The following is a 24,372-nucleotide window of genomic DNA, read 5'->3' on the forward strand; positions in this document are numbered from 1 at the left end:
GGTATGAACCTGTACATTATACGACCCTTTCATAAAAATATATAAGTGTAACCCTAGGGTAATTTATGAAGAGGTGGGGGCATTAGTTAAATAACGGCTGCACAGAGCTCATGACACAAGCACTGGCTTTAACTGGACTGCTTTACACTTTCTATTTCTAAGTCTCATTATGGGTATAGGAATTGAACCGAAATGTTAAAGGTGTTTCCAAGTCGCTAGTCAATAATTTGAACAAGTGTAACCCTGGGAGGATTTTATAGATTTTTACAGAAGTTTTACAGACGTTTTGTGGTTGCCTCAGGAGTGACATTGCTTCTTTCATGAGAACCGTGTGACCCCTTTTGCGTAATGTCTGAATACAATACAAGTGAACTGTAGGTATGGAAGAAAAATAAATTTTAGGCAAAGGCCGACGCGAGGGAAAGACAAAGAAAAATCTTATTTGTTGTTAACGGGATGTAGATGGGGTGGGGCTTTATGGCGGTTGCAGCTCGTGCTAGCATCCTCTCCGTACGAAGGAAGGTCTTCCAGCATGGTAGTCTTTGGATAGTTGAGGGTTTCTCAGATCCTCTCCGTTTCCCTCCAACTATAATGCTGGCCACTGTGGTATAAGGGAAATCTTCTTAAGCACGGTGTTCAAGTCCTGCTCGCTCTGGCTTCCTCTATGGTCGTAGTTGGCAAGGGCTACCAGCAACCCGGCCGATTTTCGTGGATTTCCCCCGGGCCGTGTCTGGTTTCCTCCCACAATAATGCTGGCAACCGCCGCATGAGTGAAATACTCTTGAGAACAGCGTAAAACACAAATAAATAAATATAAATGCAACTGTGGTAGGGAAACATAAGTTATAAAATAGTAATATTCTGAAATCAAACGAAATTTGTATTCTTGAATCTTTGATAATCATTCATAAATGAATTTGGCTAAACTGCACAGAACGTTTTGAGGTCATCTGATGCCTGAAGTGAAAGGCAAGGTGTTGTTTTTCATGAGAAGGTGACGTGCCACTAAAGCACTATATATGTTTTTTTTAATCATATTATCAGGACAAAGACCGCCATGATTCCTCAAGCTCAGACTCCGGTATTCTGAGCTTAAAACCGAACGACTTCAGCCCACCAGTTAGCCCCTTGGGATCGGCTGGTTACGCCGAGGTGTACGAGCAAGAAACAGACCTGGTATAATGAAGCATGATGTACACCGGACTTCAAGTCTTGCAAGTATATATGGTCATGTGGCAAGTTGTTTGTGACTGCTCAGTATGACCGACACCACACTTCCGGTCACTAGCAGTGAACGCTCGTCTTTTCGACTATGACACAAGCCGGTATGGGAAGTGCAAGGCTTCAAACCAAGCTGTGGAAGTACATTTGGTTTTACACGTAATGCTTCATGGAACACTTATGCGCACACCGCGTGTCGTGAAATAAGAAGTAGTCTCCCGCAAAATCCCGTCGAAGAGGCGTGACTGCCGTGAATACCTTGGACTGTGAATGAACACACAGTGCTGAGCAGAAGGAGGTATGATTCTTGCCCAGAAGGTCGAGTTTGACCTTTATGTATTTGAAGCGTAGTGAGCTGCATTGACCCTAGTCCTGCACACTCACGCCACCCGCAGAATATCCGCACTTTGTGTCGTGTAACATTCCCAGCTGCACTGTGGCGTAAGTTTATGGTCTCCTCTGCTTACCGCGCCGAGTCGAATTTTGAAGTGTTTGGATTTTGGATGAATGGTTACGACATCTATGTTTTTTATTTTATTTTATCCCCTTTTTGTGTGTACCTCACGCTAGAAGTTCCAGAGAGATAGGCTAAGCAGAATACCTTGTAGCCTATATTTGTAATGTTTCGTGGAATCGCTGAGTGTCAACACTTCATTCCCGGATATTAACAGTTCTGTCTTGTGTAATAAACTCGGTGAACATTACGCAGAGAGAGAGAGAGAGAGAGAGAGAGAGAGAGAGAGAGAGAGAGAGAGAGAGAGAGAGAGAGAGAGAGAGAGAGAGAGAGAGAGAGAGAGAGAGAGCAGGTGACGTTTCTGTTGTAGACACTACCACTCATGGAATCCTCTCAGAAGAGTATCACTAAGAAACTCGGACGTTTTACTGCCCTTCCAATGGCGCTGCATCTAAAGACGTGGATGGATTGCAGCTTAGGTTGTGTTTAGTGAGCCAGCACTTGCAGATCTGACGCCCATGAATCTTTCTCGTGTGCCTAAGCAGATATTTGATAGATTTTTACAATGTGAAGAACTGCCGTATATACTTTGGAGGTGCAATACTCTATAGGGCGTTCAACGATGTGTACCAGGCACCTTTGTGTTAGTCACTCAAAGAGACAAAAAGAGGCCTTCTGTCACGTGATACCTCTAGATACTCTACCAGTGGTAATGGAACATCTCTCTAGTCACGTGATCTAATGGTGCATTCATGTGGAAGGGAATGGCTTTTTGAGGTGTTGTCTTTGTGTCTGTTCGGTCTGTGCGAGAATATTTCACAACTCAGTGCTCCACTTATTATTTTTCTCTTTTTTGTTCTCGCAGAAAACGGCTTCATTATATTTGTAAATGGATTTATTTTTGTTTCAATATAACACTTAAATACCAAATGTGCAGGGACACGAATTTCATTTTGATTTGGAAACGTTCGACTGGTCTGCAACAACGGTGCTTCTGGTGTCTCATGATATTACAAACACTGGATATGTTCATCTGTGTCGAAGTGGTTGAAATTGAAGTGGTTTGTTTTAATCCGAAATATGCTCTTCGCACCATGTTCCGTTCGTTTGTGTGTGCACGTGACATGTTAGCTGTTTTTACTGTTCCAGAGCGTTCTTTCATTTACCATCTCGTTCTCCAGAAAACAGTCCTCCTTTTTCATACACTTGGACGGTAGTTCACACATTGTCGATGTAGCTCATTAGCGGGCATCCCGGGAAACACCAGCTCTATCTTCAGTCGAAATCGATTTGTATGACCCTCGGGCTCCTTAGATGTATGGCGCCAAACACCTCTTTATATACATGTAGCTTGTGGTTTCGTCCGTGTGAAGATTTCTGTACCGTCTATGTATTCCATGGCAACCGTGATGTATATAGAGTGCAAGTGTTACCTACCGACCAGCATTCGTCGAGTATGTGGATCACAGGTGAGCTCTGGCTCGGTGATCCACCCACTATGTTTGTACGTTGTGCTACAGTTTCCTGTGGAGAGGAATATATGTAGTTTGTAATTGTGCATTGCAAGGTTTTGTCAAGAATATATACCGTGTGTTATTGTGATGAACCTTTCAGCGCATAAACATTTTGTTATTGCAATACATTTGCACAAGGATTTGCACGCTGTTTCTTTTCAAAGAAAAATCACAAATTTTTGTAGCGTGTCGCTGTAAAAAGGCGTCAAGAATTTACGCGTTCAAGGCACTGTACTGACCAGTTTTCAGTGTTTTTTGTGACTGTCATTTACCGACCAATATCTGTGTGTTTTGTCAGTTTATTGAACCAAACACTTTGGTTTAAGCTTTAGTGTTACAAATCAACCAGCATTTGTGTGTGGTGTCGAGTTAACATACCAAACAACATTTGTGTGTTTTGTGGATTTGGCATACCAAATAGCATTTGTGTGTTGTGTCGATTTAACATACCAAACAGCATTTGTGTGTTGTGTGCCGATTTAGCATACCAAATAGCATTTATGTATTTTGTCGATTTAACATACCAAACATCATTTGTGTGCTTTGTCGATTTAACATACCAAACATCATTTGTGTGTTTTGTCGATTTAACATACAAAACAGCATTTGTGTGTTGTCTCGATTTAATATGCAAAGCAACATTTCTTTATCCTAACAGCCAGTATTTCTATACCGTGTAATCGTAACATTCCTGACAACAATTACAGCCAGTTACATATTCACATGTACTTGCTCTCAATGTCTCTGTTCACATACAGACAATGTACAAATTGCTAGACAATTTGTGTACTGTGTCGTTGTCTCATTTAGATGGCAAACTGTGTAATGTGTCGCTGTCTCATTTAGAGGTCAAACTGTGTACAATGTCGCTGTCTCATTTAGAGGTCAAATTGTGCACTGTATAGCAGTTTGATTTATTGGAGAATATGTGTAATGTGGCATTGTAGTGCATTGACCAAGCCATGCATTTCAACACCAGTATCACTGACTGTCCCTATCTGATTTTGTGTATTTGTTCACAACAGCGTAACATACAGATTCTGTGTACACCGTCATTCCAATTTATAGGACAGGTTCTGTGTACCTTGTCACTTCTACATGCCAAACAGATTCTATATACCTTATCTCTTCTGCATGCCAAAATGATTCTATGGGTAGTACAAAGGCACTGATGGCAACAATACAGCATACTAGACTGTATTTCTCTGTTGTTGCATCAGAGTTATCGGAATGTCTGGGCTATGCTTTTATAGCCCGTCGAGACAAATATTGTTAGTGTAGCAGTTTACATACGACCTCGTTTTAACTGACATTCACCGTAACCAATGCACCATGTCAATCAAATAGTTGTTATGGCCAATGAGAAAAAAACTCACAACCATCTCCCATCTGCGCGTCAAACTAATTTGTCAGTAAGACAGCTGTGGCACGAAAGGCGTCAAAGGGGCGTGGTCATTTTGATTGCAGATAAATTTTCTAGGTGCCGCCGTTGGCTTACAAGCACTTTCGGTAGAATGAGGCCGTGTCCTCCACAATTTAATTTTCGTAACGTCGAGTTCACCCTCGCATCAAAATCTTGTGATATTTGCTTGCGGGATAAAGCATTCCCTTGTTCACTTGTTCTGTTTTCTGAGGTAGGCTTTAGTGATCTTGTAAACAATTTCTAAGAAAAATGAATTGTGAGATTTACTTTGAGAAAATGTTTCATTGCTTAATGTTATCATTAAGTTAACTACACTATCTTACAGGAGCATTTGTGACCCATGGGCCTCGGGGGTCACATCAAGGTATCTCAAAGCTTATCTGGTTAGGACGGCCATCGTGAGTGAAATTTTCCGTACTTAGCAGGAACATTAAAGCCCTCAAACACATACAGGTAGATGTATTTTTGGAATGCGCCCAGCTTCGTGCACCCATGATTTAGCCGAATTGTACTGGGTGTGAAATGGTTGAAAATGAGACTTTAACCATACCGCAGTTTTTAGCTGTATGTGATTTCACAGTGTCACATGGGACAGGTTTTAAGGTCGTTTTTTGGGATAGATTTATACTGCTGACAGGGCGCTTCCTCTTCGCATTAGGAAACAATTACTATTCACATCGAAATACGACTTTTAACTGGTGCTAAATGAGTGTGTATAGCCTTTCATGGTTAGGTGGTAACACCAGGACTATATACTGTTTCAAGTTACAGTTTGCAGGGAAATGTTTTTGCTTGTGTAACAGTTGGATATTGGTGACCCATTAGATTAGAGTTATATGACAGGATCAAGCAACATAAGAGTTCTTGTAAATATGAAACACCTCACTTCTTTTTTATTCTGATTTAAACTGATACCCGGATAAGTTTAAAAGTGATATTTGTTTTTATAAAATGTCAGCATTATCTAGGAAAATAACGACAGAACTAAGAGACGAGATCGGTAGCGTAAAAGTATTTTTCAACAACATTTCAAAGGAAAGAAAATTACTCCATGCATCATGTGTAATGTATGGCTGCAGCAGGCTTTGGCTACTTCCTGACGCCATTCGTTTGTCCAGTGTCAATGACATTTTGCTCCCCATAACCACTAAGTAGCGATCGGTGTTATGTCACGGAAAAAAGACGTCTTTACTTCTTTATTTCGTGCTTCATCGATTTTCGGAATAAATTTACATTTTCAAACGAACAAGTTGTAAAAGCCTTGAACTGAAGATATTATTTATTCTGTTAAAACTATCTAAAAGCTGTCATAGATAATGAAGTATGAGTGGCCATTTTCTAATAATTGTGAAGCAACGCAATTCATATTATATCTTATATATCTATATATCAACATTGCTATTCTAACCAAACTTCTGCAGGATCGCCGTGGCAGATGCCGATCGTATCGAATTTACTTGGTACGCTAAGCCAAGCGAAGAAATGCTAGGCTAATCGTCCAGGAGCAACATCAGACATTGCTTTCAATGGATAGTAATTGTTTACTTTTCAAGCCTCTTGCTTCTCTCTCGTATCGATGACTCCGAACCCAGGTGTGATGCTATTTTGAAGAGTTCAAGTTAGATTGCAAAACAAATTGCTAGTGTTTTCAAAGCTTTTGAAAGGTTTCCAGAAAATGAAACCGGTGCAGCTGCAATGTAGAATAACAGGTCACATCTTCAGCGCGTTTTGTATTACACTACGGCTATATGAAACGCCCTCTCCGGCAACCGTCATTATACAAGCGTAAAAAACCGCCCTTTGCTTTGGCATTTCAATGGATGATATTGCTTTAGGCACCATTAAGCAACTGTACTTGGTGTTTCAAATGACGAATCAAGAATAATTTTACTGGGATGAGCTATTTACGACAGTTACCCTCATCAGAAATAAATGAACATGTCCAGAAACTATTCTCAGTACAGTGTTAATCACTAATCCGATGGATAATCCAGAATTGGTCTTAGGTCATGGCTATAAAATGTGTTGGAAAAGTAGATAGGTTGACCGAAGTGATGTGGTACAGGGATTAATTCTTCCAAGAAAAGTTGCCCGCGAATACATGTAAGCAACTACCAGTCCCACAACTTGTTTTCCCAGTTTTTAATTTGAATATATATTTACACCGTATTATTCATGCGACTTGTTAAAGAGCGACCGTGTTCGGGATACAATGTCTTAAACTTCCTCCATCATGTTTAAGAAAATCTCTTCTGGTGACACACAAATTATTTCTGTGGAAAATCCCTGCATTTACAGAATGACCTATTCCTGGCATGATCCATTTGAATAAAAGTAGGCAAGAATCCATTTGAATAAAAGTAGGCAAGAATCCATTTGAATAAAAGTAGGCAAGAATCCATTTGAATAAAAGTAGGCAAGAATCCATTTGAATAAAAGTAGGCAAGAATTCAATTTACTATTGTCAGGATGATTGAGTAAAAAGTGATACTGTGTAATGACGTATGATATAATGTGCCGTTTTGTCACGGTCTCAAAGTATTAACTAACGGAGCCAAATAAATCACCCTATCTAGTGATACAGCAGAAACTATTTTTAACTGAGATATATATATATATATATATATATATATATATATATATATATATATATATATATATATATATATATATATATATACAGTTTTACGCTCGTTCAGGAGGCAGTATGGTTTGGTTAATATTTTTTGTTTTGTTTTATAGTCTATGGATGATCTGGTTTATGTAAAGTTGTTGATGTTTCTGTCGTTATTACTGTTGTTATAGTTATTTCACTGAGCAAATCCGCCTCGCGTGTCACATTAAATAATATACAATTGTTTCAGATGTACTTAGTCTCCAAATGTTACTGTTACATAGAGAATATTATTTACTTGCCTCGTGTCGTTTTTATTTGAGATTTTCTTTGGGCATGGACACTCTAAACGCTTGTATATTCTTAACGTTTGCTACATTTAAAATGAATAAAAAAACTACGTCTCGTTAATAAATGTTTGTTTTACTCAAATAACTTAAGTTTAGAACAATTATCTTACTGTCTTTGAAGTTTAAATATCTTCTTACGAGGTAATGGTTTAATCACCAACGATGGATGGATGGAGTTTGTAGAGCTTTTAAGCGTTACAAATGACGATTGTATTCCACTGATGCGTGTTTGTATTGAAAGACCGCCAAGACCGATGATTGGTTTTGAGCTGTAAATGGAGCAGCCAGCTAAATTTATTGTATTGTACATAAGTATAAATGGATAATTGCGTCTGGTCGTAGTAAATGGCACTTCGGCGATCTCTCATCACATCTTGTTCTATACGGACTGACTTGCTCATGAAAATCTAATGGTTGTATGTCATGTGTTACCATAGTCATGCACCCTGTCTTATTGTTAATATCGTACATGTTAGTATGCGTATGGCTCATTTTCGTAATGAATGCTACGCCATAATTGGAATGTTTATTGTTTACTTTGTCAGCTAAGTGATAAAACCCATAATACATGTATATGGTGGAGATGAAGGTTTGTGTATGCATTTTTTATTGTATTCTATTTTTGTCTGTAAATATTCCTCGAATGTCAAAGGGTCCCCCTGACCGCTGTCTCTATGGTAACGCGGTCGCCATCTTGCTCGATTCTGGGTCGTCTTCTTTGTACATATATATTTGTGGGTATTTGTTGTAGGATGGTGGAATATCTATTTTTAAATGTTTACATTTCTTATAAATGATCTCAATGGAATCTCGAGTTTCAAATATATATATAGTAATGAATGATCGGGAACTGGCCGTTGTGTTTCTTATTTGTTTGTTTTTTGTTTCTTTCTGACTAGGTGTAACCCAATTTACATGCAGTAGACAAATGAGCGCAAAAGGCAACATAAGCATGAGTGGCACATGAACTTGAGTTTGCCTTGAATGGCTTTCACGTTGTTTGGAGAACATCAGCTACGTGTAGTAAACTCCGTTTGAGTCATAGCCTAGGCTGAGGATACTAAAATACTTGTGAGATAAGCCAAGTACTCATTCGTGAAGATGCATTCACAAAAACACCAACTCATACATGCACGACTGTGCAAATAACTCTGAGACCATTTGGGGAGCAGTATGAAGGTCAGGACGTTGGTGCTGTACGAATCATTGCAAAACGTAATTTCCATAAGTGGGTTAATATTATGAAAGACACATGAAGAGCATCAGTAAACTTTAATGCCGATTTAACGTCCAGTAGCCTGTTGTCTAAGGTGGATTGACGTGTTCACGTGTGAATGTCGATTGATGACTTGGTGAAGAAAGACACACAGAATAATCCGTCTATTACAGTTGATAGGAGATCCATTGCTAAAGCCGTTATGTCAGTCTCATGTATAATCCCTTTAAACTATACGTATACGTAGTTCGGCCTAACAGGCCTTTGTCCATCTCAAACAACAGACGGTTAGTGTTGCTTTCGTTTTCACATTAATTGCACAAAATGGCGACGCCTATTTTATTACCGAAATGTCCATAACATTAACAGGGACAATCTCAGACTGGCTCTTTGTCAAACTTTTTTTACAGGGCTTTACTCAGGCGCATGCGCTGGAAGACAGAAGAAACACAGGAGTAATCTTCTAAAGGGCGGGTCAGTGAAGATTTCATTAATGACCATGCTGTTGAGATTTAGCGTGATTCTAGCGCCGTATGTCTATGTAGTTTAGCTTGGACACGAAGTCGATACGTCTAGTTGTTATTCCACCAAGAGCAGACTTCAGCCTCGTGGAGAGCTTTTACTGTCAACAACAGTCACTTGGTGCGGTGGACTCGTTTTGGACACCGTGTTATCCACTGCTTCTGCGGAAACAAGGCTCGCTCTAGGGAAGATTTTAACGGCAGCCTGGGGATGAAAAAATGAGCTGCCTTGTCAATAAATGATATGACAATGGCCATAACTCACTCAGATTACCATATCCGTCTATTGAAATCTGCAACATACACGCACATCGAAGATACTTGGTTGTGCAGAGATGTCGTTCAACATGTATTTTGAACACTTTATTGTCGATATTTTCTTCGAACAATACAAGATCCAGCGTTTGCTTAGAATATACGCCTGTGGTCTAAGCTATTGTTTGTGGTGGGAAGGTTTAGGACTGTGAAATTACTGTGTCGCAAATTCATGCATTGTAAATTTACAGCAGGCAGAAACTTCATCTGAGGACGAATGCTTAATAGCGTTACTATCTAGCAAAAAGTGCAATGCTCTCTTGTTTCCTGGACATTAGTAAAATTTTATGGGTTTGAATACAAGAGGACATGAACACAAGCCAGAGATAACGGTTTCACTGCGAACCAGTTGCAGGTAGACGTCAAAAATAAAAATACACGCTTTATTGATTCTCCTTGGCTAATGGTAACCTGTCAATTGCATCCGAACAGAACAGTGGACATGCGCCCAATTGACTTCAGTTGTCAATTAAATGTTGGCAATGAATGACAAAATAATCAGACAGAAAAGATAAAGTCCCTACAATAAATCAATACGCTTGCCATTGAATCAACTTTTTAAACCGACCATTCTGTGTAATTCTGGCGGTATTGAAATTCTACAATTAACTGGGTCATATCAGATTAGATAATTACATCGACAAAATGTAACGAATGGTTGGATTGATGAGTGCACCAAAACAAGTATACTGCTCAATAAATATATGAAATGTAATAGAGGCAGCTTTTCAGTGCATAAACATTCCGTTCAGTGGGAAGATTCTTTTAGCTCAGATCGAAGGAGGCTGGATTTTGGATTTGAGATTCGAGATGAAATCCTGGGTTACACGCAGGGTCAGGCATTACATTAGTGCTGTAACCAAACAGGAGTGTAACATGTGAGTCCGGGATTTGTTTCATTTCTACTACGGTGGTTAGTTTGAATGGAGGGGAGCAGAATGCCTGGAGAAAACTCCCACTCTTTGATAAGTAGCTTTGGTGCAAACCTTTAGTGATGTCCAGATCGTGCTGTACTGATTACCGCCCTGATAGAAATCAAGCCTGGTGACCTGTAAATGCCCAAGAACAGTAGACAGTGGGTGATTCCCTATATAAAAGCCAGGGACTGAAACACTACCTTCACCACATCGTGTAGTTTTTTGGTGATTGAACTATAACCATCTTAACCACTCGACCACAACTCGCTCTGTAAAAAAATCTCTCATTCTCCAGGTAAAACAAAAAAAAGATTAGGCTCATGTCTTCAAAACATGGAAGCAGGCGGCTTGCGTTAGCGCTCGGAAAATTGTGTCAGCATGATTTGTCAAAAATATAAAACATCAGCTTAGATGAAACTGTCGTATGAGTGAAATATTCTTGAGTACGGCATAAAAACCAATCAAGTAAATAAATGAATATATGACATCTGACGATACTCCTATATAAAGCGTTTCGTGTTTTTTATAACCGCACATTAGTTTAGCCAATATTTAGTGGTTCAGTCTTGTTAATAGACGTTTATATGTCTATATTTGGCAGCGATGAGTAATGTCACTATCAGAGCACAGATGGTGGATCCTCAGAAGCACACTGGTGTTACATGTCATAAACACGTATGAGTCTACTGCTATGGAAAATTACGACACCGACATTAACAAATACCCTCCACCGACAATCATCTATGAAACAAAAATATCTACGAGGTTAATAAGTACGTTGAAATCGATCAATTTTCTGTCAGCCATATAAAGTATTTCCATCGAAGCCGCTGATTTGGGAAATCAAATCTCAGTCCCATACAAATGGCCAATAAATCACGAGGAGGCGTAGGACGGGAGCTTGTTATCTTGATATATCGTAGGCATTCATGGAAAGAGTTTAGCACCTTCAAACTGCCTACAAGGACTGGACGGTGAATGGTTTCCCATAGAGAGAATCTACGGCAATTTTCATGGTGCTTTTTCATCCCACGTCCCTTTATTTGCTGACAGACATTAAGATCGTGATTTACCAAGGTGTGAAGCAAAAGGTGAGCGATAATCCCACGATATGTCCACATCAGTAAGAATTTTCACCATTTTTCAATAAAAGGTTTCACATAGTTACATTTTAACCACACATAATAAAAGAATTGTTTTACGGTTAGTTTACTGAATACGTTTTGTGTACATTATTACATGCGTACAGGAAGTATTGATTTCGGTACAAGCAATACAATCACTCCCAGCTTCAGAAATCCAAAGAAATCGCTGTGTCAAAGCTCGACATAGAATTTGTACAACCGTGATTTGTGTTGAGAATGGACGAAACGGACCTAAACCTTCGCCTTGGTAATATTCATTTCCGTGTAACGAACAGTTTAGAAAAACAGTCAGGGATTCGTCGATACTTAACAGGACAAAATGGCCCTTAATCTTGTTGAAAGCTGAGAACAGAGCGTTAAACTGGAACGTGATCTGCAACATGCGATCGTAAACCTACACCAAATTTCAATTCTATACGTCACCTAGAAAAAAAAATGCGGAAATATCCCTAGATCCAAAGCAGGATAAAATGGTCATAATTAGGGTTTAATTAAAAGGTTTAATTTGACCTGCCACCTATCACGATGAACTCACATGCCAAGTTTTTAGTATGTGTCCAAAACAGAACACCCATGGTCAAACCGTTGTCAAATTGGAATAACACGACTGAAAACACTCAAATCATATATGTAAATAGTCATGATGGGACATCTCATCTGAAGTCTGAAAAATAGACCACTCGGAAATAGCAGTAGCAGTTTGCGACAAACCGGGGTAAAAACATATACATGGATGTATTTCTGTTTCTCAATCCAAGTCAGTTAAGGACTTGTTCAGTGGGACAATTCTAGCCATTGATGGATGAGGTATCACACTTGGGTTTATGTACCAAAACATCATCTCTGGTTTCATGCCCAGGGAATATAAATGTACCTCGAAGGGCTCACTGGAATCCGGTAGGTCTTGTCCCGCTTTATCCATCAGTTGACCTTTGCAAACAGATAATTGACCAATCATAAGCAGTATTGTTGCAAATAGGTCAACCTGCTGATCCACACATTGCTTACAAATGTTCAATCTTTCTGTGACATCATGGCATCATAATTGCTTTCATCAGGAATTAAATGAAAAGTAACGTTATGAAGAGAAAGGGTGGTATTAGATCCCTCCACAGACATCATGGCCAGCAGTGATATTGACAAAGTAGTCGTAAGAACTGGCTAAAACTCAAATCAATGTCAAGAGAGTTTATTTTAAGATGTAAACACTTGTGTTGTAAATATTTAACCAAATTTATACATGTGATATTTATGCCGTCTTTCCGAAACCGAGACAAAACCAATAATGAAAAACACAATGAATACATTAAATGAATGCGAATAAATAACGCATACGCAGCGTCACCCCCTCAGCATTTTGCGACTCCAAAGGGTTCGGTTTTCTCATGTTGAGTGAGTGCTTGGGGTTTAAGGTACTCATGTTGAAGAGTTACGTGAAGTTGACATACTGAGATTATCTAAAATGCTTTGTTTTTAATTTGTAAAACTTCTTCTGTGATCGACGTGACCATTTAACATTTTAAGTTTAATTCTTCTTGTTCTGTATGAAAACAATATCACTGACATTCTCTGAAATGGATTATTTATTTTCATTTACACAGCTGTGATAAATTACTCATTTTTTTATTACGGCATAATGTTATTTTGAGTGGTGTTTTCGGTCACACTGGATGTAATTTAAATGCCACAACAGGTGCTTCAGCTCAGATGCTTCTTGTTGCAGACTTAACAAAAGTTTGTTTTTCTTAACAAAAGCAACCAACCGCGAAGACAAGAGGAGCATGTGGTCAAAGGTGATGCATACCATTCTCCTTAGCCTATTAAACAAGGCATGGCCTGACTTCACACATCACAGAAGTTGAATAAACGTTAAATAGCGTGTTTCTCTTCAGTGCTTCTTCTGTTTGCTGAGCTTGGACAATTTTTCAACAGACATCACCCTCAGTACAAGAAGGAATGCTCAAGATGATGCGTAAACATGTTCTTGGCAAAGTTTCTTGCTTTCGATGTAATTTTTGGATATAGAAATGTTTGCATGAAACATGCAATAATCTTCAATTATTCCTTTTTACACATTCTTTAAGTAATTGGCAAAGTTCTATTCAAAACACTAACATTTTTATGATATCATTTCATTAAATAAACATGCATTTAATTAAACGTATCAAGTAATTAAGAAATGCATGGATTATTTTTCGTGGATACATTATGTTGGGGTCTCCGTAGATAACCACATATAGAGATAACAAACAAGAGCAAGGTACATGCCCATTGGTTTGTCAATACATTACAGTATAAACCCTCAACGATTTCCGCCTTAGCGGCAGAAGAAGCTATTTCCAGTGAATATGGTACTTGATGGTGCTAAGTGGGCACCCTTCATACTACCATCTGCCGGCTCGAGGAGAGAAGTGGGGCTCTAATAAAGGTCACTAGCTGTCGTAGTAGAGCGGAAATTCCCGTCGTGTAAACAGATTTATGCTCTGTGGTTGTAGGAGCTGATGGCTGAAGGGCTCTTACATCGATTGGTTTATAGACAGTCAAATAGACAATCAGCCTCTCTTATACAGGTCTTGACACTGAAGGCAATCCAGATAATAACTCAGTACTGGACTAGTTTACTTAGTAAGTTATTTGCTGGAGTCAAATCAGTTCTTGGTTCATTGGCATGAGGATGCTTTACACTGGTCACCATACAGTTCTATGTCGTTGTGATATATTGCCCCAGTGTCTCGTTGGGATCTCAACCTTATTGTTGCTAATACTGTTATTTTGCATTAAGTTGTTGTCCCTATTTTTAAACTTGACACAGTAAAGGTTAATTGGATCTGGCATGGACGGTAACATCACCGCATTTATTTTACCTAATTCTTCCTAAATTATGGAATTTACATTAATTGACGTGAATTGGCAAGATTTTCATGATTTATTTGTGGTACAGTGCATACGAATATCGAATTTACAATTGAGTTTTGCCAGCAACCTGGAGATGGTCTAGGGTTTCTCACGTGCTATGCCCGGTTTCGTCCCACCATAATGCTAGCCGCCGTCGTATAAATGAAATATTTTCTAGAACGGCGTAAAACACAAATCAAGTAAATATATAAATACTATTATAGCTGCCCTAGTTTTATTTTCCGTGCTGTGATCTTTTATATCATATTAGTTTCATGTATTTATTCCTTTTTGTAATTTTTGGTTTTATTACGTTTGAATTTTGCTTAACTAATTTCCTATCCTAGATAGTGGCGCTGCTTGAAAGAGTATTCCGAGCAAAATGCCGAGAGTTGTGCTTTAGGTACTGTACATGGCAAACCATGTGTCGCAATCTCAAACTCAACACGGAAATTAAGTTCCATCTCCTACCTCATTTGTCAGAGGCTAGTCTCATCTGACCTTTAATCGCCGGTTACATGATCATATAGATACATCAGGATACCTATTCAATGCTTGAAACCACTGTAAGAGTCAACTTCGACATTCGTATGCTCTGTACCAATGGTAAACTATGATGATAGTGAGTCGACAACTGAAAGAGACATTCCAAAACAACCTAAAACACTTGTTGCCAACGTAACAGATGAAAAAATACACTTAACTCCGTAATACAGAAGACCGCTTCGTGGACTTATGGATAGAGCGTCTGGCTCGAAGTCGGGAAACCTGGGATAAAACACGGGTCGGGTCATACATTCATTCCCTACAATGTATGAACTACTCATCTACTCAGTCGGCAACTATTTGGTGCAATTTCGAACTTTGTATGAAGATTTGTGTTCCATAAGAATCCGGCAAACTTGAGATATGAAGGTATATTTTCATCTTTAAAAAATGGTTTGAGAAAACACACGCCCTGGTTGGTCTGATTTTACACTCTATGCTGCAGTCTTTATTTCTACTGATCCCCCTGCATAAGGCTATTACTCACAACGTACAAACACATGTTCGATATTTCACATATATTTTATTCCATTTGTAACGATGGCATGAACTCCAAACTCTTTGATGTCATACATGTATTGATACTGAATACATTCTGAATACACCTCATAAAATTCAGCTGCAGTGCAATGAAATGAAAATGGCTCTGATAACAGATCGCCCGTAGGAATATAACATTTGAAAAGACGGGGTCTCTATAAATAATTAAACACGGAGTGGGTAACTAAAATCATCAAAATCTGTACGCATAGATGAGTATTTCAAAGATAAAAGCTATATCACTTGTTTAATAATTTAGTGACTTGTGACGATTGGATGAAGAACAAAATTTAATGTCCCTCTTTAATTTTAAGAGGGATAGTTTCAATTTTGACATTCTAAATTATCCTTACTTGGACAACAATATATTGAAGGGTCCTGCATATGGCGTGCACATATCTCGCCTTGTAGCATTTGTTAGATCCTGCGTGTTATGTGACGATTTCAGTCAACTTCACAAGTTATTAATAGTATTTATTTATTTGATTGGTGTTTTACGCCGTACTCAAGAATATTTCACTTATACGACGGCGGCCAGCATTATGGTGGACAGAGCCCGGGGAAAACGACCATCCGCAGGTTGCTGACAGAAGAGGAAGAGAGGCCGGAGAGGAAGGCAGCATGAGCTGGCCTTGAACTCACAGCGACTATGATTGGCGCTATGATTCATGATTGTGTCCAACTCTGTTCAACCGTCAGATACAGCTAGAGACTGTATATTCATCGTGTTAAATTTCATCGCTACGTTGAATATAACAGTTGCAATCAAAGAGCAACTGAAATACAGTATTTTGTATGAATACATATTTTGTTATCGACAATTGATATTCTAGCATGGTACACGATATGAATACTGATTTCACTTAGTCGCCTAAAGCATACCTTGCGTTTTTCCAACATTACTGAAAGCAGTTGACCGCTTCTCCTTGCATGATTCCGTCTTATTTACGCAATTCACATGCAGTCTTAGTTCTTTGGTGGTTTGTGTTATACGTTGTTTTGGGGATTGGCCTTGCTATTATTGACCTGGAACGTCCTTACTGGTTGACGAACGGCTGAACGTCTGTTTAGAGGCATAAATCAACCTATGTTTGTAGGATAAGGTTAAAATGCAAAATATAAGCTGTGGCAGTGTTAACTCAGGGGAAACTGACGTCTCTGCATTCTTCAGGGCATTGACCTTGTATTATCTTACAGTGATTGGCCAGAGGACGTACAGCAATAACGGGCAAATACTATCTGGGTGCAAGGTCTCTGTAGTTCCACACTGCTTTGCCGTCAATAATCCTGCTCAACGAATGGCTATCTATTCGGTCCCAGAGCTCATTGGCGTATCAAGTGTGCTTCCATACTGAGCTGAGAGCACCGGCATTGATAGCCCTGTAGTATTCGATGGAGTGATCCATCACGCTGAGAGGACTAGGGCCGATTATAAAGGAATCATATAACTAAAGTTATTAGTTTTTGTCATATCAGCTCCCAGTGACGCTAACAGATAAACCATATTCCATGTGTCTTCTCATCAAAGTCGATGGTACATATGTAAATCGTTTTGTGGGTTGGTTTGGATTTTGGTTCCTGTGTAACCACAGGTGTAACACAGAGTGTTTTACGATCTTGCTCACAGAAGAGTTCAACTATCACACGCCTTCGGCTTTTGAGATCAATGATTCAAAATCCCTTGTCACTCGATCGAATAGATGACAAACCTAAAGAGGGTTGCTGAGTGCATGAGTGTAGCCGTCAAACAATATGGACTTTCCAGGTTAATAATCGCAAAGCCAGTTTTCAAACCGACGTTTAACCGCAAAAGAACTAAGAAAGCATTTAAAATTCGGACGGAAAAATGCAAAGAGAAGCAGCCAAGAGGCTTCAATGATGTCGGAAAGGCGCAATGTATGTTGTAAGCGAATAAGTGTAATCAGTACTCAAATCCAGTACCATCCTGGTATAAAAGTTGGATATAATAAATTATGTATCGCAGTTATGGTTTCATTGCTACTGTTTATATATTCAACCAGGTGATCTAATTCATTCAACGTCTAGACTAAGTGGGATTAAACACCATCATAAAGGAGGCTGCTAGGGATTCTGATCGCTGGGTAAACATTTACTTACAAGAGAATTATATTCATTGAAAAACTTAAGAAACTTAGAGTAAAGGCGTTTGATGGAACAACCTTGTCATTCTACTGTTTGCAATAATAACTTGTGACGCTGATTGAAATCCTCACGTAACAAACAGGATTTAACAAATATTTCAAGGCGAGATATTAACTGGATATATATCTTTTACAGCATTTGCTACATGTGGATTGTTTAAGGCCATGAGGTCACTAATATGCAGTTCAGTGAATGAGAAAAATCGGGCTTGGTTTCTGTACACAGTCTTATTCATATGAGAACAGGTTTAGGTCAACCCCAAGGGTAACCATCGGAATACCTATATGGTTCCCTGAATTTCACAAGGAAACACACAGGAATAGAATGAGGCATTTGGTGAAATGTTTTTTTTGCTTTTACTTTTCATGTTATATTGATATTTGGCTGAAGAAAAGGCATCAGCCGATTTGACAATATTTTCCGCTTTCAAGAAAATGCTACTAATTCCAGAGAGAGCAAAATATAACTCTCTTCGTCATTGTTTAAAATAATTCTGTTTCATTGATTAGTACTTTTGTATATGAAAAGACGTTTTATCACTAACAAAGTAAAGTTATGTTTTGCCCTCCTGAAAATGTTAAATCAACCGTAAAATTCTACCCAAATGCCGGGATACGTGTATGTCACTTCACTGGCACTTCTTAGCAGCTACGATCGGACTCTGAAATAGAAAAAGGGACCTTCACCCCCATTCACTTCTGGCGCAGTGATACTACCAAAAGAACTGACCAAGTTATTAGCCAGACCTTCTTTTGGGACATTGTATAAGTCATCGTCCAGTGTCGGATACAGTGCTCAGGTCTTCAGTGGACGACAACAGTCACGTGAAAGGCGTGTATATTTGCGTATAATATTACCGATGCCATTGGCACCTGTAGACAATGTTATCTCCTTCTATCCGGCTTGTTGGGTTTTGAATATAAATGGCGTTGCTGAATGAATTCGTTGGTTTATTGGTCTTCTGGTTCCATGTGCCCTAGCGATCTAACTACCTCGGCCACGGAGGCCCATTACGTGTCATTGTGTGATGTTTGACGTTATAATGAGGACCGCATGTACTTCGTTTCTTACGTCACACAAATTAATCTGTTGAAAAAGCCATGCAGAGCCGATGAAAAACAAGCACAGAGCTTCAGACAGCTTAGCAACCCGCTGAATTAAAGCCGCCTTCAGAGAATGGGACCTGGCGTATCGACTCGTCGAATTTGAAACAAGTGAGATGAAAGTCATAAGCCGCGTTCAGACGATGCAATCTGTTGAATTTAACAATCGCATGACATAAGCCAATGTTATACTTCCCCTCGACTACTCGAATCTGACCGCGTATAGCCGTGGTCTCGGCTTAAGACAACCGAAGGGCAAGTACGAGCTGGTCTGATCATGTGACCGTCCCATTAATCACGAGTTCATAAACCCTTACCTGAGACAATCTAGGCTGGTTCGTCAGAAACGCCCTGTGGCTCAGAGCACATTGGAGATTGCTTTTAACCTGACAGCGGTTGAACCCTTGTCGAAATTATTTTAATTTGTTTTAAATTCGTATATATTCGCTGAAATTAAAGATGGCGATATTCACTGCTTGCAAGACTTATTTAAGAAATATTTCCAATTGAAACTGTCAGTAAACTGCCAAGCAAAGCTGTGAAGTTGACCAGCTGCGAAGTTGACCAGCTGCCTGACAATCGTCTAAGGACCAGGGCCGCTTGACTCTTGTGTTCATTACATTAAGAAATTATTAATCCTGATGTTGAAATACGCCAGGCTGTTTCGAAGCCAAATAAACAGACGAACAGGTCACCGTGACCTGTACAGGGCAATAAATGCCAAGTCTTCAGCTGAAATCTGAAATGCATGGATACTGGAAGGTATTCCATCTTGACGAGAGCAATGTTTCATTTTATTTCCATGAAGCCATTTTCGCTTTCTGTCTTCATCTTCTGAGATTTAAAATCTACTTGCCTGAGGGTAACACAACAAGCTGTAAGCAAGATTACTTGTTTCAAGTCTCATTACTTGAATCAATTGAAGGTAAGGGCATTAGAAGATTAATTCAATATTATTAATCAGAAAAGCCATAATAGCTGAAATAAAGGGCGTGGGCCTCCTTGAAAAATATAATTGCAGATTCCCTATAAACATTTCCCAAACTCCTTTCCTTTTTTCAAGATAATTTGCATTATCTAAACCTATTGCCATTGCTGGCAGCTCTAGGGTTTCTAAGAGTGGCCTTTGCTATCAACAATTACAAATCTGTTTGGAACGTCGCATGCCTTTTTTAGTTCTGACGATAATTGTACAATTATGTTGTTTTTGTCCACTAACAGTAAGCCCAAGGGCTACAGTCGCGTCATCTAGGTTAATGCTTGATGAAACCTTATGCCCCATGGAGTTATATTAAGATTTATTTGTTTATTTGATTGGTGTTTTACGCCGTACTCAAGAATATTTCACTTATACGACGGTGGCCAGCATTATGGTGGGTGGAAATCGGGCAGAACCGGGCAAAACCGACGACCATCCGCAGGTTGCTGCGGACCTTCCCACGTACGACCGGAGAGGAAGCCTGCATGGGCTGGACTCACAGCGACCACATTGGTGAGAGACTCCTGGGTCATTACGCTGCGCTTGCTCGCTAACCAACTGAGCCAAGGGGCCCCCCAAGAGTTATATTAAGTATAAAATTAGGTATAATATGCTTCAAAGTGAGAGGACAACATCTAAAAGTGATCGAATACACTGTTATACCCATACTGAGTTTTTGTATAGTTATCCACAACCAATAAGTCAATGGGATTTTACGTGGTTTTTCCTGACACTTTGTAGTGTGTGTTAATTATGAGCAACTGGGACGGTGCAACTCTCCATACCATATACACACCTTGACTGCGTTACAAATGAATTTGTATTTTCATAGAATTTCTTATTTCTGCTCCGTTGTACAACCAAAACAATGTTGACAGACAGATATAAAAGTGTTGGAGTTCCACTCACTGGAATCATTCCCGCCATAACAAGACAACGGTGCTAAAGAAAATACCGCATGATGCGCAGGACATGATACAGGAAACCACCATTTCATATGATATTAATAAAAGCTGAATTCGGTTTTGGCCTGCATAGAATGTTAGTCTTCAACTGAGGCTGGAGACACCTACACGACCAAGCAATAGGTTTAATATTTCAGATATTCAAATGTAAGCGAAAATTATACATTGCTCTGAATACTTGGAAAAAAAACTGTGGCAAACTGGACATCTCGGCAGTCAGGGTTGGCCTTGACGTCTAGTGGCTCATAATGGGGGGAATCCGCAGAAAAAATATACTGAGGTCTTTGGTTATAGATGGGTAGTAGGTAATATTGACCGTACTGACAAAGTGCCCCAGATAGATAAGACTGTGTTACGTAGAACGCTCTATTAAGTATGACCTTAGCCTAGTAGGCAAAATGCCCGAACTCAACATGATCTTATTTGCCGACCAACCACATGTACTAGGCTGAATGATGCAAACATTGCACTGATTATTCATGTATGAAGATGCAGTTGCAGTGAAACCATCATCAGTCCTTCGGCACAGATCAACCTTGGTATCAGACAGCGGTTAATTTGCACGGATCAATAACGCCATTCACACTGCCCGAGATATCGAGCACATTACGGTCACAGTGACCAATTGATTATCAGAATGCCTGAAAATCTGGCAACAATGGACGTCGGTAAAGAAAGCTGGCCAGGATTTCACCACTAGACGAAAGCAGACTGACTTCCGAGGTCACGAGGGCAACGTCCGCGTTGGTGCAGTCCTGTCTACTCTCGCAAGGCCTTGGTGAACAAGGCTAGTTCTGCGGTTGATTCAACAAGCGGCAGAACTGACGGATACTAAAACTCTGGAATCTTTGGCATTTAACAGGTCTGCCATAATTCTGTTTTGAAACGTTTTGAAGGTTTGGCTGGTTAATTTTATTTGATGTTTCGTTACTGAGGAACACTTTGCCAAAAGAGGACGGAAATTTACATATGTATTCAAAAATATATGGTGATGCCTTGTTTTAATCGCCTGAGAACGGTTGATTTGGAAAGTGTCTTTTATAAACCGTCTGCCCAGATTTATTGATTAAGGCCAATCGACAGAGCCTAGTCACACTGGGTTCGTATTTGTTCAGCTACATAACACTTACGTCATAAATTGCAAGTGCTTAAAAAGTCAAAGTCAGATGAGGAACTAGCCCAAATTATGTTTGGCACATTGTTCTGCAGTCAAGAATCAGGAATAAATTTTGAACCTAGTGCAAACATTTCATTTAAATTCTAGCTTTATTTAAATGGTTTAGTTAAGTCTTAAGACGTTTGATAAATGTGGGCCATAGACATTCCATAATGACAACGTCATCATGGAGACACAGCGAGTGTTTATTTTCTATTACAGGTACTATTCATACTGTTGAAGGTATGTACCACGGTGTTGTCGATGAACAAAAATATAAAGTCTTGTATGTTTTAACGGCGACTCTCCTCACTTGGTGATGTTTTAACCAATACAAACTTTGTTTTATATGAAGGCCTTGTCCTATATATCTTTGAAAATAATTGAATAAATACACGTACATGCACAAGTATTTCCCACAATGCTTCAGTATAGAGTTGTTTAATTTTAGTAACCTAGCTCAACAAGTCTGAGACCGGTGTGAACACTAACATATAAAACTATACTACTCACGCATAACGTAACCGCATACCTCTCTTTATATACGCCTGGCGGTACATATATGCATGTGGTAAAGAAAGAAGTTTATTTTTGTCTGAATCGTTTTATTCATGGTAAACAGGCACCGAAGAATCGTTGAAATGCCATTTGTATAACATACAACAGCTACCAGTCCAGGAAATGGAAAACCGCATTGTCCTCCCACCAATGGTTTTAGCACTGACGATGTCTAAAACAATACAAAAGCCTGTACTCGTTAGAAACTAGGCAAATTTTTTATATATAATTTTTCACACGTGTCATTACTTGCCTTGGTGGGCATAGATTAGCATCGTATTCGTGCGGTTTTGTGTTCAGTTATTTTGTTTAGAACAGCCGGTATTAAATATGCTATGTTTCTCACATATACTGTGAGGTCTAGACACACCTACATGTGACCGTTAGTTACAACTCTGACATGGAAGTAACACAATTGCCCGGTCACTGAAATAGATTCGAATTTATCAATCATTACCTCTACATTTACCTTTGGTAATATATCGGTCTTTGTGATCATATTTGCAGTCCATGTTGAGTTCCAGAAAATTCCACGAGAGTTAAGAAGAAAAGCTATCTCTGGCTTTAAACTGTGCCGGGACATAACAGGTTTGTATATGTTTGTCTCAGGCAATGGTTCGAAACTCGAATCTGTACGCACGTTACTGTTCACAACCGGGTGTTTCTGGCAGAAAAACTAATACATTAGACAGACTACAAGAGCATCGGGTACATTGAAAAAAAATGCATAAATACTTCTACTTTTGATAAATGAAAACTCGTCAATATTTGATATCGTGTAATTATTAACAGTCTCATATTTCCGGATTATCAAGCTTAATTATTTTGCTAAATATACTATCCAAAAAAAGAAACGCATAGGTGTTTTGTTTTATTTTAAAATGAAATAAATACATTTTGTCTTCATTTCATGAGCAAAATGTGTTTTAATATTGTTAATAGTCACAGTTAGCACACATTTTATTCCTCAAAACATTTCTTGGTTGAAAATGTTGAGTTTGGAGGCCGATTTTGGAAGAAGTAAAAAATACAGCGCCACACTGCATCACGTGCAGTTTTACACGCTGAACTTACGCATGGAAAGCATGCAGTGTGTGACTATAAAACCGCAACTTCGGGCCGGAAATCGGCGTCATTCAAGTGGTGTTTTCAAGCTGATTCAACATGCCACGTCTTGACACTGTCACAAGAAATATTGCCATTGGAAGACTTCATGCTGGAGAGTCCCAATCGTCCATTTCTAGGCGTCTACACGTCAGCCAGAGCACGATTTCACGGATTGCTGCCCGCTACAACAATACTGGGACAACAAATGACCGTCGGCGTTCAGGTCGACCACGTGTCACTACAGCAGCCCAAGATCGCTACATAAGGGTCCTCCATTTGCGTGACCGTTGTGCTACAGCTGAAAGCACAGCAGCCAGCATACCGGGACTGAGGAGGATATCAGGTCAGACAGTGCGGAACAGGCTGAGGGAACATGGACTGAGAGCCAGGAGGCCCTATGTTGGGATCGTGCTGCGTCCTCACCATCGCGCCAATCGCCTCCGATGGTGTAACAACGTGACTGCATGGAATCTACGCAACTGGCGACGCATTTGGTTCAGTGATGAGTCCAGATTCCTATTGCAGAGACGTGATGGTAGAAACCGGGTTTACAGACGTGCTCACGAACGTTATGCCCCTAACTGCGTACGCCAAGTGGACAGATTTGGTGGAGGGAGTGTGATGATGTGGGCAGCAATATCGTATACTGGTCGTACAAATCTTGTCCACG

At 39.5% G+C, this 24,372-nt stretch overlaps 1 protein-coding gene across 1 annotated transcript in view; it reads left to right on the forward strand.

Moving 5' to 3' along the window:
* Nucleotides 1-1,809, forward strand: part of LOC135480902 (GTPase-activating Rap/Ran-GAP domain-like protein 3) — a 96,127-nt gene extending 94,318 nt beyond the window's left edge. Inside the window, exon 27 of the mRNA XM_064760831.1 lies at nt 1,045-1,809. Within this exon, the coding sequence (XP_064616901.1) occupies nt 1,045-1,182 (138 nt within the window). The 3' untranslated portion in view covers nt 1,183-1,809. The remainder of the gene's footprint in view (nt 1-1,044) is intronic.
* The last annotated feature ends 22,563 nt before the right edge of the window (nt 1,810-24,372 follow it).

This window comes from Liolophura sinensis, chromosome 13, assembly GCF_032854445.1.
Source record: "Liolophura sinensis isolate JHLJ2023 chromosome 13, CUHK_Ljap_v2, whole genome shotgun sequence".
Lineage (NCBI taxonomy): Eukaryota > Metazoa > Mollusca > Polyplacophora > Chitonida > Chitonidae > Liolophura > Liolophura sinensis.